This window comes from Chionomys nivalis, chromosome 9, assembly GCF_950005125.1.
Source record: "Chionomys nivalis chromosome 9, mChiNiv1.1, whole genome shotgun sequence".
NCBI lineage: Eukaryota > Metazoa > Chordata > Mammalia > Rodentia > Cricetidae > Chionomys > Chionomys nivalis.
The window spans coordinates 44,536,930-44,551,436 of record NC_080094.1 but is presented as its reverse complement, the minus strand read 5'-3'; the positions used below and the strand labels follow the sequence as shown (position 1 = coordinate 44,551,436).

Genomic DNA, 14,507 nt, shown 5'->3' with positions numbered 1-14,507 from the left:
CATCTATGATGAGGTCTGGTGCCCTCTTCTGGCCTACAGACATACACACAGACAGAATATTGTATGCATAACAAATAAAAAAAAAAAGATGCGTGAAGATGAAATTATTTTGAGTTATTCTGGTAAGCCTAAGTACTCTTATAAGAGACATACAGTACACACAGGTATGTGAAGAAGGAAGTAATATTAGAGTTGTGTCAACATTTATTTTATAAAAATAGATGGTCTTGCTGTGTAGTCCAGACTAGCTTCAAACTCTGTCCTCTTCCGTCTACCTCCCAAGTGCTGGGATTATTGGCATGAGCTACTAAACTCAGCTTCTGACAGTATTTCTTCGCTGCTTCAAGTCTGATCTCAGTTTTGGTTCTGTGCTACTTTCTCTTTTTAAGATTTATTTTATGTTTATGAGTATTTTTCTGCATGGATGTATGTGCACCACATGTGTGCCTGGTCCCCAAAGAGGTGAGAAGGGCATTGGAACCCCTGGAATTGTAGTTACAGAGGATTGTGAGCTGCTGTGTGGGTGCCGGGAACCAAAGAACTCAGGGAGATGAACCTGCATTTAACTGCTAAACTATCTCTGTAGTCTGATGTGATTTTTTTTTTCTGTCAGGTTACTTTATCAAATTGTGTGGTAGTCCATATACTTGTATGATAATCCACACAACATGTAGATTAAATACTGGCCTTAGAAAGAATTTTATGGTCTACAACTTCCTGACACATACTTTTACTGAGGCATGGATTTACATTACATGTGCATTGAATTTGATGGCTGCAGAACTGAGTTCACTTACTGTTAGCTGAACCTTGGTAGCTTCACTTAAAGGACTAAAACTTTCTGTATGAAAAGTAATGTTTAAAAAGAAGTCATCCAAAGCCTTGTGCACCACACCTGAAATTCTAGCTCTTGGAAGGCTAAGGCAAGAAGAGTCCCATGGGCTCCCATGGGCTAGAAAGTCAGACCTTATCTTAAACAAACACAAGCCATCCATTAATTCTGTTTGAATATGCTCCTCAGGATTTGAAGTTTGCAGCTAGGCCTGGTGGCCTATCCTACAGTCCTAGCTCAGGAGTCTGAGGAAGGATAGTTAATCCAAGGCTTACCTGGCATGCAGTAACTTGCAAGGCTAACCTGACCAAGTTATAGCCAGAGATAGCTAGAGGTGCTCTTCAGTTAAAGAGTACTTGCCTAGCATGTTCAGTCTTTAGTCTCTACCAGAAGAAACAAAAGTGTTTGAAGGAATCTTGTGTTGTCAGACAATATTCAAATCTCAAATGCTGCCCTACAGTACTTGAAAACTTTGACTTTTGACTTTTAATGTTTTTTAATTTTTTTTTTTGTTTTTGTTTTTCGAGACAGGGTTTCTCTGTGGCTTTGGAGCCTGTCCTGGAACTAGCTCTTGTAGACCAGGCTGGTCTCGAACTCACAGAGATCCGCCTACCTCTGCCTCCCAAGTGCTGGGATTAAAGACGTGCGCCATCTTGCTACTCGGACTTGAACTTCCCTATCTTGGCCTTCTGAGAACTGGGATTACGGGCATATGCCACCTAACTTCACTTTTCTTTCTGTTTCTTTCTTTTTATATTTAATTTATTTTATATGTATGTGTTTGACCTACATGTATGTCTGTGCACTGTGTGTGTGCCTGGAGCCCATGGAAGTCAAAAGAGGGCGCCAGATCCTCTGGAACTATAGTTACAGATGGTTGTGAACCACCATGTAGGTACTGGAAATCAAACCTAGGTCCTCTGCAAGAGCAGTAACCACTCTTACCCACAGAGCCATCTCTCCAGACCCCTAACCTGGTCTTTTTGTTATTTTCTTTCTTTCATATACTGAATTTCTTTCTTGAGAACAGAGGTGTGGTTACTTGTTTTATAGGGTTCCCCCCATTTCAACTCTAACATGATAACTAGTAAGCATGAGTGAGTGGTTTACTCCAGTAGAGCCATACTGACCCCACCCCACCCTGGGTACCATGAGATAGAGTAAACCGTACTCTTTCCTTTTTTCAGCTCTCTCAGTAGCTCAGACTGGCCTAGTATGATTTTTGCTGCCTCCACCTTCCCAGTGTTAAGATTACAGGTATAAGCCACTGCTTGGCTTGAACCAGTACTCCTTCTGAAGGAAACAGCATGACCTAATAATAATAAGCATGTAATTTCTGGGTCAGTCCAACAGGACAACTCTTGAAAGCGATAATTGTAGAAAAGTTTTATTTAAAGAAAATTGGTAGACATTAACTTGCTACTGAAAATGATTTTGATTTTAAAGTTGTTCGTTCTAATATTTTTCAGATAGTAACTTAGGAAGGCTGTTTTGGGTTTTCAGCCCCTGCTCATTTGGCTCCATTGCTGTGGACCTTTGGTGAAGTATAACTTCATGGCAGCCAGGAAGCAATGAGTGGAGTGACAGAGTCAGAGACAGGGACAGTATATCTGCCCCAGTGGTCTGTCTTTCCTGTGTTCCAGCAGGAACCCTAGCCTGCCAGATGGACCCGTGCACCTCTGCGGTGAGTCTTTTTCCCTTGGTTGCTACCATAGCAGTGATCCTGGAAATGCTCTTACAGCCACACCTAGAATTGTGCTTCACTGACCCTCAGGTGTCTCTCAGTCCATCAAATTGAATAGTCGCTCTCAAATTGTACTGATCTCTTGGTTACAGCCTTTGCAGCAAAAACAAAAACTAGCAAACTTCTTACATCTCCACCTGTTTTACTTCTGGTTTAGGGACCATTCACTGTTAAGCCCATAATTGTCATGTTTCTTTGGTCTCTTTTTTTTTCAGAGAATAGCTCCTCGGTCTTCTTTTTAGTAATTTGACATTTTTTAAAGATTTGTTTTTACTTCCTGTGTATGAATATTCTGCCTGCATGTGTGCCTGATAAGACTCCCTCAGAGGAGTGTGTCAGACCTCCTGGAACTGGGGTTATGGACAGCTGTGAGCCACCATGCAGGTGCTGGAGGAGCAGCAAGTGCTCACAACCACTAAGCCGTCTTTCTAGCTCCTGAGTGAAACAGCCCGGCTGTCCTGGAACTCACTCTGTAGACCAGGCTGGCCTCGAACTCACAGAGATCCGCCTGCCTCTGCCTCCCGAGTGCTGGGATTGAAGGCATGCGCCACCACCGCCCAGCTGATTTGACTTTTTTTTTTAAAGTAGTCTAATTATTTTGTAGGATTTTCCTAAATCTGAGTTAGTATGATTCCTCCCGAATAGATTTGAGGATTTATTTTATTTTTGGTTGTGGGTATGTGCATGTGGGTTTATGCATGCATGTACCCATGGAATCCAGAAAAGTTGTTGGGGTTCCTGGAACTGGAGTTACAGGCAGTTACAAGAATCAAATTCAGGTCCTCTGCAAGAGTAGTGCTTACTTTTTTTTTTTTTTTTTTTTTTTTTTTTTTAGTGCTTACTTTTGAGCACTGAGCCATCTCCATTCCCTCTCCACATCTTTGGCAGAATACCACAGATGTGTGCTTGTCACGGCATTATACCAGGAGCACATGTCCATTTGTGCAATTACAGGTTGTGTTCAATTTTATCATAGTCAAGATGTTGTCTCATAAACTTTTGGAAAGTTAGCCGAAAAGTATTTTTGTGCTTATTGATAAGTAAATAATACCATTTTGTGGGAGTGACACTTTGAGGTTATGTAAATTGACTGTTTCAGATTCTGACCAACAAATTTTAGTACCCATTGAAGATTTGTGACTGAATCTGTTATTACTGTGGTGGTAGCCAGATGGCAAACTAAAAAACAAATTCATCATTCTTCATTCATCTGGCATTTCCTGCAAGAAGCTTTCACTTTGTCTTTTTATTTGTAAAATTACCAACATGGTTTTCTGTCTTATTTTATTCCTTTTTGAACTTACTTTGGTGACCAAGTTGTCCTAGATTTAGCCAATGGTAACCCTTTCAAGCTTGTGTCCTTTTTGTCATGTGCTCATTATTTTTTCTTTTTGGCATAATCTTGTCCTGACTCAACCATTTTTTTTCCAAGGAACTTTGGTTCTTTTTAGAGAATATAGTTAGGCATCAAATCTGCGCTCTGCATGTGCTTCTTGCACCCAGGACGTGATTTCCCTTACACCCTGAGCCCTGAACTACAATTTGTTTTTGTTATTGAGACGGGGCTCAATTACTCTGTAGCCTAGGTTGACTTAGAACTTGTAGCAGTCCTCCTTGCCTCAGCCTCCAGGTCTGAGTTGTCACCACACCTGGCTATGAAATTGTTTTATTAAGTCCCTGGGATCTTATTAATAGGGGAACTGAGTAACTGCCCAGGTCAGCACCACTAAAACTTTATTATTCTGTAGTTTTCCAAAAGCAGGATGCTCAGCATGCTGTGCAAGACCAAATGGAAAACCACTAGGTTGACCATAAGGCAAGGAGCCAGAGACAGACACGAGTGGAAATCATCTCCATAGTGGTGGGAAGATGTTAGGTCAGTGTGTATGAGGGCATTCTAATTTGATTTGTGCTTGTCCTCAAAAACAAGGATGGTATGAAAGGGAATAACCTTGGTTCTAATTTTGGCATCTGCTTTCAAGGTGCCAGATGATTAATTACAGAATATTAAGATTATTACAAATAGATTTGTATGTCTGAATATACATGTGCATATAAATAAATAAATAAATATTGTGGAAAGCCATTTTCCACAGTAATACCTCTAATTTCATTCTAACCTGATAGAATTGTTTGTTTGGTTTTTTTTCTGTCTTTCCTCTTTTTCTGACTTTGACAAGTACATCGCTCATCCTTTTCACTACAAACCATATAGTTCCCAGTCTTCTGTCTATAAGGCAGTCTCCTTGACCATCCCACAGAATACCCCCTGCAAGTTTGATAATCTATTCTTACACACAAACTTTACCCTATCAACTATTAATCAAGAAAATGCCCTGTTGTTGGTTGTTTTTACTCTTTAGGCTTTTGGGGGGTCCACCACCTAGCTCCCAAAATCACACATGGAGGCTTATTCTTAGTTGTGAATGCTTGGCCTTAGTTTGTCTTGTTTCTTTCCAGCTTTTCTTAAATTATCCCATCTATCTTTGGCCTTGGGGCTTTTATCTTTCTCTATTTATGTATACCTTTTCTTTTCTTCTTATCCTGTGTCTGGCTGGGTGGCTGGGTGGCTGGGTGGCTGGCCCCTGAAGTCCTCCTCCTTCCTCTCAATCCCAGATCCTCTTTTTTATTTATCAGGTGTTTATACAGTCACAGTAACACAGCTTCACGGAGTTAAGCAAATGCATCATAAACAGAAATAACACACCTTAAAATAATATCCCCACCAGTGTGCCCCACAGGCACATTCACAGGCCATTCTAATGGCAGTGACCCCTCAGTTGAGGTTTCCTCTTCTCATGTCTCTGTAAAGCTGACAAAACGTATGGGCACAAATCCCTGGGAAAGATTTTGGATTTGGGATTTGTTGAGACAAAAGCACAGCTCTTGTTTCAAGGGGAGAAGAGAGATTATTCACTCTGGAAACATAGGCTTAGGTTGCCCCAAATTCCATGTTCTGACATGGAAGCAGATTCATCAAGTTTTCATAGTAACAAAACAAAGAAAGTCTTAAGTCAAAGCGCTTTTCAGATACATTAGTTGAAACATTAGGCGAGTATTTATAACACAGAAGAGAGTCAGTTGTAGGCGTAGATGCTATCTGAGAGCATTCTTGGCCCTTTGGTTGATAGTCCTAGGGTTTTATTAAATTAATACATTCTAAAGGTTTGTTTATTTTATCCACATATTAGGTTTAACTTTATTTGTTAGTGACAGCATGTTAGGTCTGACACAAAGGAGCACAAGGAGTAGCTATTTTGTAAGTTAACAATAGCCCAAGATAAATTTGAATCTGTCTCTCCACCTGCCCCATTTCACCTCCGTATTGCTGAAGTTCTTATCAGTCAACCAGTCTTTGCAGACACAGTCTTAGCTTGCTTTCTGTTGTTGTGATCAAGACCGTGACCAGAAGCAACCTGGGGAGGAAAGGGTTTATTTGACTTACAGGTTATAGTCTATCACAAAGGGAAGTCAGGACAGAAACTCAAGGTAGGAACCGTGAGGCAGGAACTGAAGCAGAGATCATGGAGGAATGTTATTTGTTAAATGTGATATTAATGCCATAGATGAACAGACAGCAGCATGTTAGGGGCCCTAAGGAGAGATCAGACCCATTTGGTTGGTCCCTTCTCATACATTCTAGAAGAAATACCATGTGATTAATGGGCAGTCCATAGTACATACTTGCTGTCAGACTGTCTGTGGTTCCTGGCAGGCAGGTGGGAAAGGAGTCTGTTAGTCTGGGGCCTGTAAGTAGAATAACTGAGAGTGGAGAGAGCAAGAATTTAGAACAAAACAAGTTATTGGAAGAGCTTTAAAAAAATGGCACAAACCTGGCTATTCCAAACTTTTGTTTCCATTAGGTGGAGGGGCAGGGAAGGTAATTATCATCTTCTTTTCTCTGCCTTAGCATATCCCCCTTGAATATCAAACCGGAAACCTTCCACCTACCACTTAAGATGTGGAAGTAGGAAGATAAGGAGTTCAAGGTTACCCTTGGTTATATAAGAAATTCAAGGCCAACCTGAACTATACTAAAACCCTGTCTTAAAAACAAACAAAAAGGGAAAACTAAAAGAAGAATGTAAATGAGATGAATGTGGTATGCTTATGTTAGGAAATACAGGTATTTTGATGAGTATATTGAATGTTTCATAACTTGGAAAATTCTTCCATTTTGACATTTTACAACATATAACACCTGAAAGAGAAGGCCCTTCTAGAACACGCAAGAATGTGTAAGAATTCAGGTGTTAGTAGCATGCAGTTGAACAGTAAAGATACTAAAAAAAAAGCCAGTAAACATTTTCTTCGTTTAGGTATGATCCATAAAGTTATTATTAGTACAGCTTGTGTTGCTGTTTTTCTTTTAAAGATTGGTGGCGCACACCTTTAATTCCAGCCCTCGGGAGGCAGTGGCAGACGGATCTCTGTGAGTTCAATGCCAACCTCGTCTACAAAAGCTAGTTCCAAGACAGGATTCAAAACTACAGAGAAATCTTGTCTCAAAAAAAACCAAAGAAAAAAAATTTTAAACAAAAAATTGTAAGATCCTCCCCTATCATATTAATTTGAACTTTTCCACAAAGCACCATACAACTTTCTCCACAACTTGGCTTGGGACAGGACGTTTGCCTAGGATTGTTGTATGTAATAGGCACATTAAACCAACTTAAATTATTCAAAAGCTCTCTCTCTCTCTCTCTCTCTCTCTCTCTCTCTCTCTCTCTCTCTCTCTCTCTCTCCCCCTCTCTCTCCCTCCCGCTCTCTCCATTCCTTTTTTTAATTGAGGGAAGCAAAATGCTGGTTTCCAAGGATACACATTCTCTCTTGTGCTGGTTTCAGATTGTCATGGAAACTAGGCTAGTAAACTCATTCTTGGCAGCTGGTGGCATTGGTCTGATCTTTTCTTTAAAATGCATTACAATTACAATTTAAAGTAATACATTTGGGGAAGATTAGTGCCTTGTGATTCCATGTCATCCTTATGGGAATCAGGAATGTTGTTGGTTTAAGTGAGTCAGTTAAATAGTAGAAAGTGTCTAAGTGAAACCTCAGTGATTTAACTAAAGGTGACTATATATTATTTAAACAGAAGAAATTAATATTTAGTCTTTTTATTTATTGTATTTTATTTGTGCATGCATATGTATGTGCATGTATGTACTCTGTGTGTGTGTGCGCACACACATGCACATGCGCTGGGAGGTTGATACAGGGCATTTTCCTTGATTGTTTTTCCACTTTATTCATGAAGCAGGGTCTCAATTATACCCAGAGTGTGCAGATACAGCCATTCTCTTCCTCTTACCTAGGTAGATATGATTACCATGTCATCTAGAATTCATAAAGGCTTATGACAGCAAAATGTATGGTAGGAACAGTTTCAGATAGCCCTGGCTGCATCACCTAAAGCTAGGGTAGTCCACTGTTATAACTTAGTCAAGGTGCCTATAGAATGTTCAGCCTGTCTGCTACTGATATTAGGGTAGTCCAAGGCTGTTTGACTGACAGTCCTTTAGCTCCATGGCAGTAAGGGGAAGTCCAGTGGCTGCCAGCTAGGGAGGCAGACTGCTTCATTCTCCTGCTTTGCTTATTGGTAGGGGAATGAATGAGTATCAGGAGATTCAGGAGTGCTTACAAGAAGTTAAAGAACTTGCCATTAACACTAATCATGGTTTTAGCATTCTTAACACTACCCCATACCCTAGGGAGAGATGAGGTCTTGTGTCTGTCACACCCTTATTTAACATCTTTTCCGTAACTGTTGGTGGGACCTGCAAATGTGATGGAATTTTACTACAGTGACTATGTTGCATTGCTTCACATTAAAGGAATTTTACAAATGGAATTAAGTTGCTAGTCAGTTTGCTTTGAGACTGTCAAAAGGAGGAGTATACAGCTGGGTCTGACCTAATCACATGAACCAGAAGCCAAAATCACAAGAAGTCAGATAATTTTAAAAATGTGAAGGATTTGAAGATGGAGGTTATATGTGAAGAATTTCAGACTTGTTAGGCTCTGAGAATGGCCTCAGGCTGAGAATTACAGAAATAGGGACCTTGACCCTACAGCTGCAATGAAGTGAGTTTTGGTACAGCCTTATGATCTTGGAAGAGTATCCAAAGACAGGGAAGCTTAAGGTCTGGCAGGCATATTGAGTTTATTTTTGTGAGAACCTAGCAAATAATCCAGCCATGCAGTACCTGAGCTTCTGACATCTAACTTTATAGTATATAGAATGAGTACACTATCAAAATGATAAAGACTTTCTCTTATTAATTTAATTAGGTTTATTTATTTTATTTGTATGAGTGTTTTGCCTGCACAGTGCCATAAGAAGGCATTAGGTCTTCTGGAACTGGAGTTATCAATTGTTGTGAACAATCATGTGGGTGCTGGGTACGTAACCCAGGTCTTCTGCAAGAATAGCAAGTGCTCCTAACCACTGAACCATCCCTCCAGTCCCATCATAGCATACTGTCAAGTTCACTGTCAAGTACCCTTTAGCTTTCCTTTATCAAAATTGGCATTCTCTCATGTATATTTCACAAGCACTTATGTGTTTATATATGTATAAACATAGATCTACTGGAAATCTAATTGAGATTGCACTTAATATATAGATAGTTTGGGGTTGCTGCCTTTGCAACAGTTTTGAGGGTATTTGTGTTGTTTGTTCGAGGTGAAATCTCTTGATGTAACCCAGGCTGACTTAGAACATAGGATCCTCTTGCCTCAGCCTCCTGAGCACTAAAATTACAGCCTGAGCCACCGTGTATGGTTTGAGTCTTTTGATCTTTGGAGAGATTGAGTCGCTGTTATTTAAGTCTTTAAGTTCAGTAGTCTTATAGTTTTCTGCATACAGGTTTGCATGTCTGTTGTCAAATTTATCCCTAAGTATTTTGTTCTGTGTTATATATGGTATTTTTATTGTACTTTCTAACTGTTCACAGTTAATATATATATATACAGTTACTATTAATATATATTTATACATTGACCTTGTGGTTTTTGATAAACATATTCTATCAGATTTATTTGTGTAGTATTTTTTTAATTTTCTTGGGAGCTTTCTATGGTATATGCATATGTGTCTCTCTGTGTATGGGGTACATTGCCAGAGATTAATTTCCAGGATCATTCTCATTGCTTTCCATCTTTTTTGAGACACTTTACTGAACTTGGAGCCATTTCTGCTAGTCTGGCTAGTCAGCAAACTCTTGGAGCACACCTTTCTCTGCCCAACCTGGTTTCTCTGGAAGAGCAGTCAGTGTTCTCTATGTTATGTTTTTCAAAGTGTATTAGTAATTATCCAGTATTTCCAGGTCATAGTTGCCAAAGAGTTTTAGTTCATTTTCTAGACTGCTGTATTGCTAGCTAGAAAAAAAAATTAAAGCTGTATGTTTAAACGGCTAAGTTTCTTTATTAATGTGTATGTCAGGTTTGTACTGCAAGTACTTTTACCCCTAGAACCGTCCTGCTGGCCCTTAAAGGTTGACTCTAGCATACGGAAATGCTGAGTATCAGCTGAAGTATGAAACTACTTTTTCCGTAGTCTTCTATTTAAAATTCTATTTTTAAACAAGTCTTGTTTAACAAGTAGATCCAGAACCAGGTTTTCCTGTCTGCTTTCTGAGGAAGCAAAAACTGCAGAAAATTTTTCAAGAACAAAGCCAGTGGTTGCTATAGTAAGCCAGGAACTTCCTGTCGGTGGCTCTGCTGACTGGAGGGAAGGGAACCATTCCATGCCACTCTAATTTGCCACAGTTTTCTTTTCTATTTTTGAAAGCTGGAAGCTGTGGGCTGCAAACAGATTGGTTCCTACTACTTGGTTTATTTAAATAAATAACAATTGAAAAATCCTTACTAGCTGTATACTTTGTGACAGTTGTGGTATAGTGGAGTTGAGCTTTGACACATTACATTAGTGGCCTGCCCCCGTTTAGTCTTCCTGCCCTCAGAGACAGCATGGGTTGTGGAGCTGGTTTAACAGTTGAGTTTGGGTCTCTGGGTCTGCCACCTGCCAGCTGTTTGTGGACAGCTGTGCTCTGCATCACAGTTTCTTTATCTGTAAGAGCTGCAGAATGAAATAGCTAAATAATGTACGTGTCACCAGCTACTTTCTTATTTAATAGCTAAATAATGTACGTGTCATCAGCTACTTTCTTATTTTGTTTTGTTTGTTTTTTAAAACAGGTTTTCTCTGTGTAGCCCTAGCTGTCCTAGAACTAACTCTGTAGACCAGGCTGGCCTTAAACTCAGAGATCCACTTGCCTCTGCCTCCCAAGGGCTGGGATTAAAGCTATGTGCTACCACCACCTGGCTAGTTATCAGCTACTTTTTTGGTTTTCTAAATTTTAACCAAATCTCAAAGTTGTAAGTAGAAGATGTCAGAAAATAAAAATTAAAGTTATTAAAGCATTCAGTGGTAATGGCAGCTATTTTTTTTTTACTTTTTTTTTTTGAGCTATATCTTTTTCTCTGCTCTCCTCCCTTCCTTCCCCCTCTCCTTCTACCCTCTCCTATGATCCACAAACTCCAATTTACTCAGGAGATCTTGTCTTTTTTTTTTTTTTTTTAAACCTCCCATGTAGATTAGATCCATGTATGTCTCTCCTAGGGTCCTCTTTGTTGCCTTGGTTCTCTGGGGTTGTGAATTGTAGGCTGGTTTTTCTTTGCTTTGTCTCTAAAAGCCACTTATGAGTGAGTGTATATATATATATATATATATATATATATATATTTTTTTTTTTTTTTTTTTTTTTTTTTTTTGGTTTTTCGAGCCAGGGTTTCTCTGTGGCTTTTTGGAGCCTGTCCTGGAACTAGCTCTGTAGACCAGGCTGGTCTCGAACTCACAGAGATCCGCCTGCCTCTGCCTCCCGAGTGCTGGGATTAAAGGCGTGCGCCACCACGCCCGGCGCATGAGTGAGTATATATTATATTTGCCTTTTGGGGTCTGAGTTACCTCACTCAATATGATGTTTTCTAGATCCATCCATTTGCCTGCAAATTTCAAGATTAATATGACATCTATTAACTATGCTTAATAGAAATATGCTCTATTTCTGCCTAAGCCTTTTTTTCATACATTTTAAATTTTACAGTTTCTCTGGGTATAATTGTTCATGCCTGTAACCTCAACACTTAGGAAGCAAAAACAGGATAATCTTTAAGCCAGCTTAGGCTATGCAGTGAGACACTGTCTCATAAAAATCATTGTTGGTTTTCTTCTCCTTTAAACCTTACTGTCAAATTCAAGAATAAGCTAAGCTTTAAAAAAAGTCAGCATTAACAAATATTACAGTTAAAGTGCTTAAAGTACTTACTGAACAGCCTTGAGAACCTAAGTTCACTTGCTGTTAGTTTTTGCTTAGAGGATAAGGAATTGTTTTTACAGTGTGTGTGCACTCGCAGGTACATACATGGGGTAGGGGTATGTATGTTGGAGGGATAGGGGCATGTATGTTGGAGGGGTTCACATACATACACATGCCTGTGGAAGTCAGAGGACCGTCTCCTGGGTGATTCCTTAGGCACCTTCCACTTGTTTGTAACAGGGTCTGTCATTGACCTGGAACACTGCCAAGCCAGCAGACTCCACCTTCCTTCCTTAAGAGCTCTTTCATCCATCTCAGATTCCTTTCTAGTTAAATCAAACACACATATGCATGTGCACACACACAATCTAGGTACAGTCCCTAAGAGAAAATATATTCCTCTTTTACATCTGGTTTATTTCATTTAATACAATGACTTCTGATTCCATCAGTTTTCCTGAAAATTACATGATTTCATTTTTTTTTTTTTGTGGCTGAATAAAATTTCATTGTGTATAGTGTTCTATGTTGCATTTATCTGTTCATCTGTTAGTGGACTTCTAGGCTGGCTCCATTTCCTGGCCATTGTGAAGTGCAGCAATAAGCATGAATGTGCAAGTTTCTCTGGTATGTTAGCTTCAGAGCCCTTTGAGTGTACCCGAATATATCAGATACAGGCTATAGGATAGTTTGATGTTTCGGTTTTTTGGAAACCTCCATACTGATTTCCATAATCACTGTACAAAGTTGTCAATCTCAGTAGCACTATTAAGGATTCTCTTTGCCAAAATCCTTGTCAGCATTTATTGTTGTTTTGTTTTCTTGATGATGGCCATTTTAACTGCGCTAAAACGGAATCTGAAGCAGTTTGAGTCTGCATTTCCCTGATGACTAAGGATGTTGAATACTTGTCAAGTATTTTTACTTCCTCTTTTGAAAACTGCATTCGGTTTGTTAGTCCATTTATTTAGTTAGTTACTTTCAGAGGTTTCTATTCTGGTGTTTTGTTTTGTGAGACGGGGTCTCACAATGTACTCCTGACTAACTTTGTAGATCAAATCGGCCTCAAACTCAGAGTTCTGCTTTTCTCTTCCTTCCAAATGCTGGGATTAAAGGCATAGACCACCATACCTGGCCTTATTTTTAATGGTTTTTGTTTGTTGGTTTGTTTAGTGTGTATGGGTGTTTTGCCTGCATGTATATCTGTATGCAATGTGAGTGCCTAGTACCTGGGGAAGTGAGTTCAGATCCCCTAGAATTGGATTAATAGACAGTTTTGAGCTGCCATGTGGGTTCTGGGAATTTCTGGGTTCTCTGGAAAAACAGTTGGTGCTCTTAACTGCTGAGCCATCTCTCTTCAGCACCCTACTTTTAGGTTTTAGAGAAAGGGTTTCTTTCATGTAGCCCAAGCTGGCCTAAACTCTGTGCAGTTGAGGATAATCTTGAACTCCTGGTCCTTTTGTGCCTGGGATAACAGGTGTGAATTGCTGCACCAGTTTATATGTTGTTGGGAATCAGACTCAGGATCTAGTTAGTGCATGCTAGTACCAACCAAGTTACATCCACAGCCATGCCCATTTATTTTTATTGACTTTGTTCTGACAATTTTGTACACATATATAATGCATTCCAATTATGCTTATCCCTCTCTCCCTCTGTGTCCCATCCTTATCAAACCCTCTTCTCCTCCCTATAATTCTCATTCCCATCTTCATGTCTTTTAATTTTTGTATCGTGACCCATTGAGTTTTACGAGGGCCATCTGAATGACCACAGGTATGGAACTATCCAGCAGAGCCTGGCGGGCTCAATAGTGGGTACATATCTGAAGATGATGACGACCTCTTCCCTGGAATCCCTCAGTTTTTGGAAGGGAGGCTCATGAGGTCAAATATTGTGTAGGTCCACTGTCAGCAACCACAGCTCTTACGAGGTAATGGATGGAATGGCTGTGCCTTGCCCAGAAGACAACATTTTACAGCCTTTTTCCCTGTCTCTTGTCATATCTTCCATGATATTCCTTGAACCTAAAGTAGATAGTGAATGTTCCATTCAGGGCTGAGCATTCAGCTGTTTCCTCATTCTCAGCCCCTTCAACAGCCAAGGGTCTGTGCATTCACTGCTGTTCCTTGTAAAGGGAAGCTTCCCTAGCTAATGCTGAAAGTAGTGTGTCTGTGGGTGTGAACATGGATGGTTAGAAGGCAGTCGCCTGCCGTGTCCGTTTAGCTAAACAGCAGCAGTAAGTTCTGCTCTAGGGCCTATGACTTCCCTAGCCGTGCTTATTTGACTAGATTTAAAGAAGCAGTTGTAAGTTCCCTCCTGTGGAACAAGCCTGGGATCCAGTCCTAGAGCAGTTGGTTGCCCCCATGACAGTTGTGCTGCGCTTGCAACAGTGAGCACATCTTACCTGGTGAGTACTATGAGGACGAGGTATGGTTGAGGAGAAGGGTTCTTATTGTAGATGTGAGGGAGAGAACAGCCAGACATCTGAAGAGTCCAGAGCAGGAAGAGAAAGTAGTAAAAATCCTCAGTATTGGGATTAAAGGTGTGAGCTACCACCATTTAGCTCTGTTTCTCTTTTAGACTGATTCAATGTCAGGTAGCCCAGGTG

At 40.0% G+C, this 14,507-nt stretch overlaps 1 protein-coding gene across 4 annotated transcripts in view; it reads left to right on the top strand.

Annotated features, from left to right (window-relative positions):
- The window catches only part of Ptpra (protein tyrosine phosphatase receptor type A), a 110,542-nt gene that overhangs the window by 12,169 nt on the left and 83,866 nt on the right, over positions 1-14,507 (top strand). For 2 of the 4 annotated variants that reach the window (XM_057780289.1, XM_057780287.1), the window contains exon 2: positions 2,302-2,516. The exons of 1 other annotated variant lie outside the window; for it this stretch is intronic. In XM_057780289.1, coding sequence (XP_057636272.1) covers positions 2,496-2,516 — 21 coding nt within the window. In that variant the 5' untranslated portion in view covers positions 2,302-2,495. The remainder of the gene's footprint in view (positions 1-2,301; positions 2,517-14,507) is intronic. One more of the 4 variants, XM_057780288.1, reaches the window with a different exon arrangement.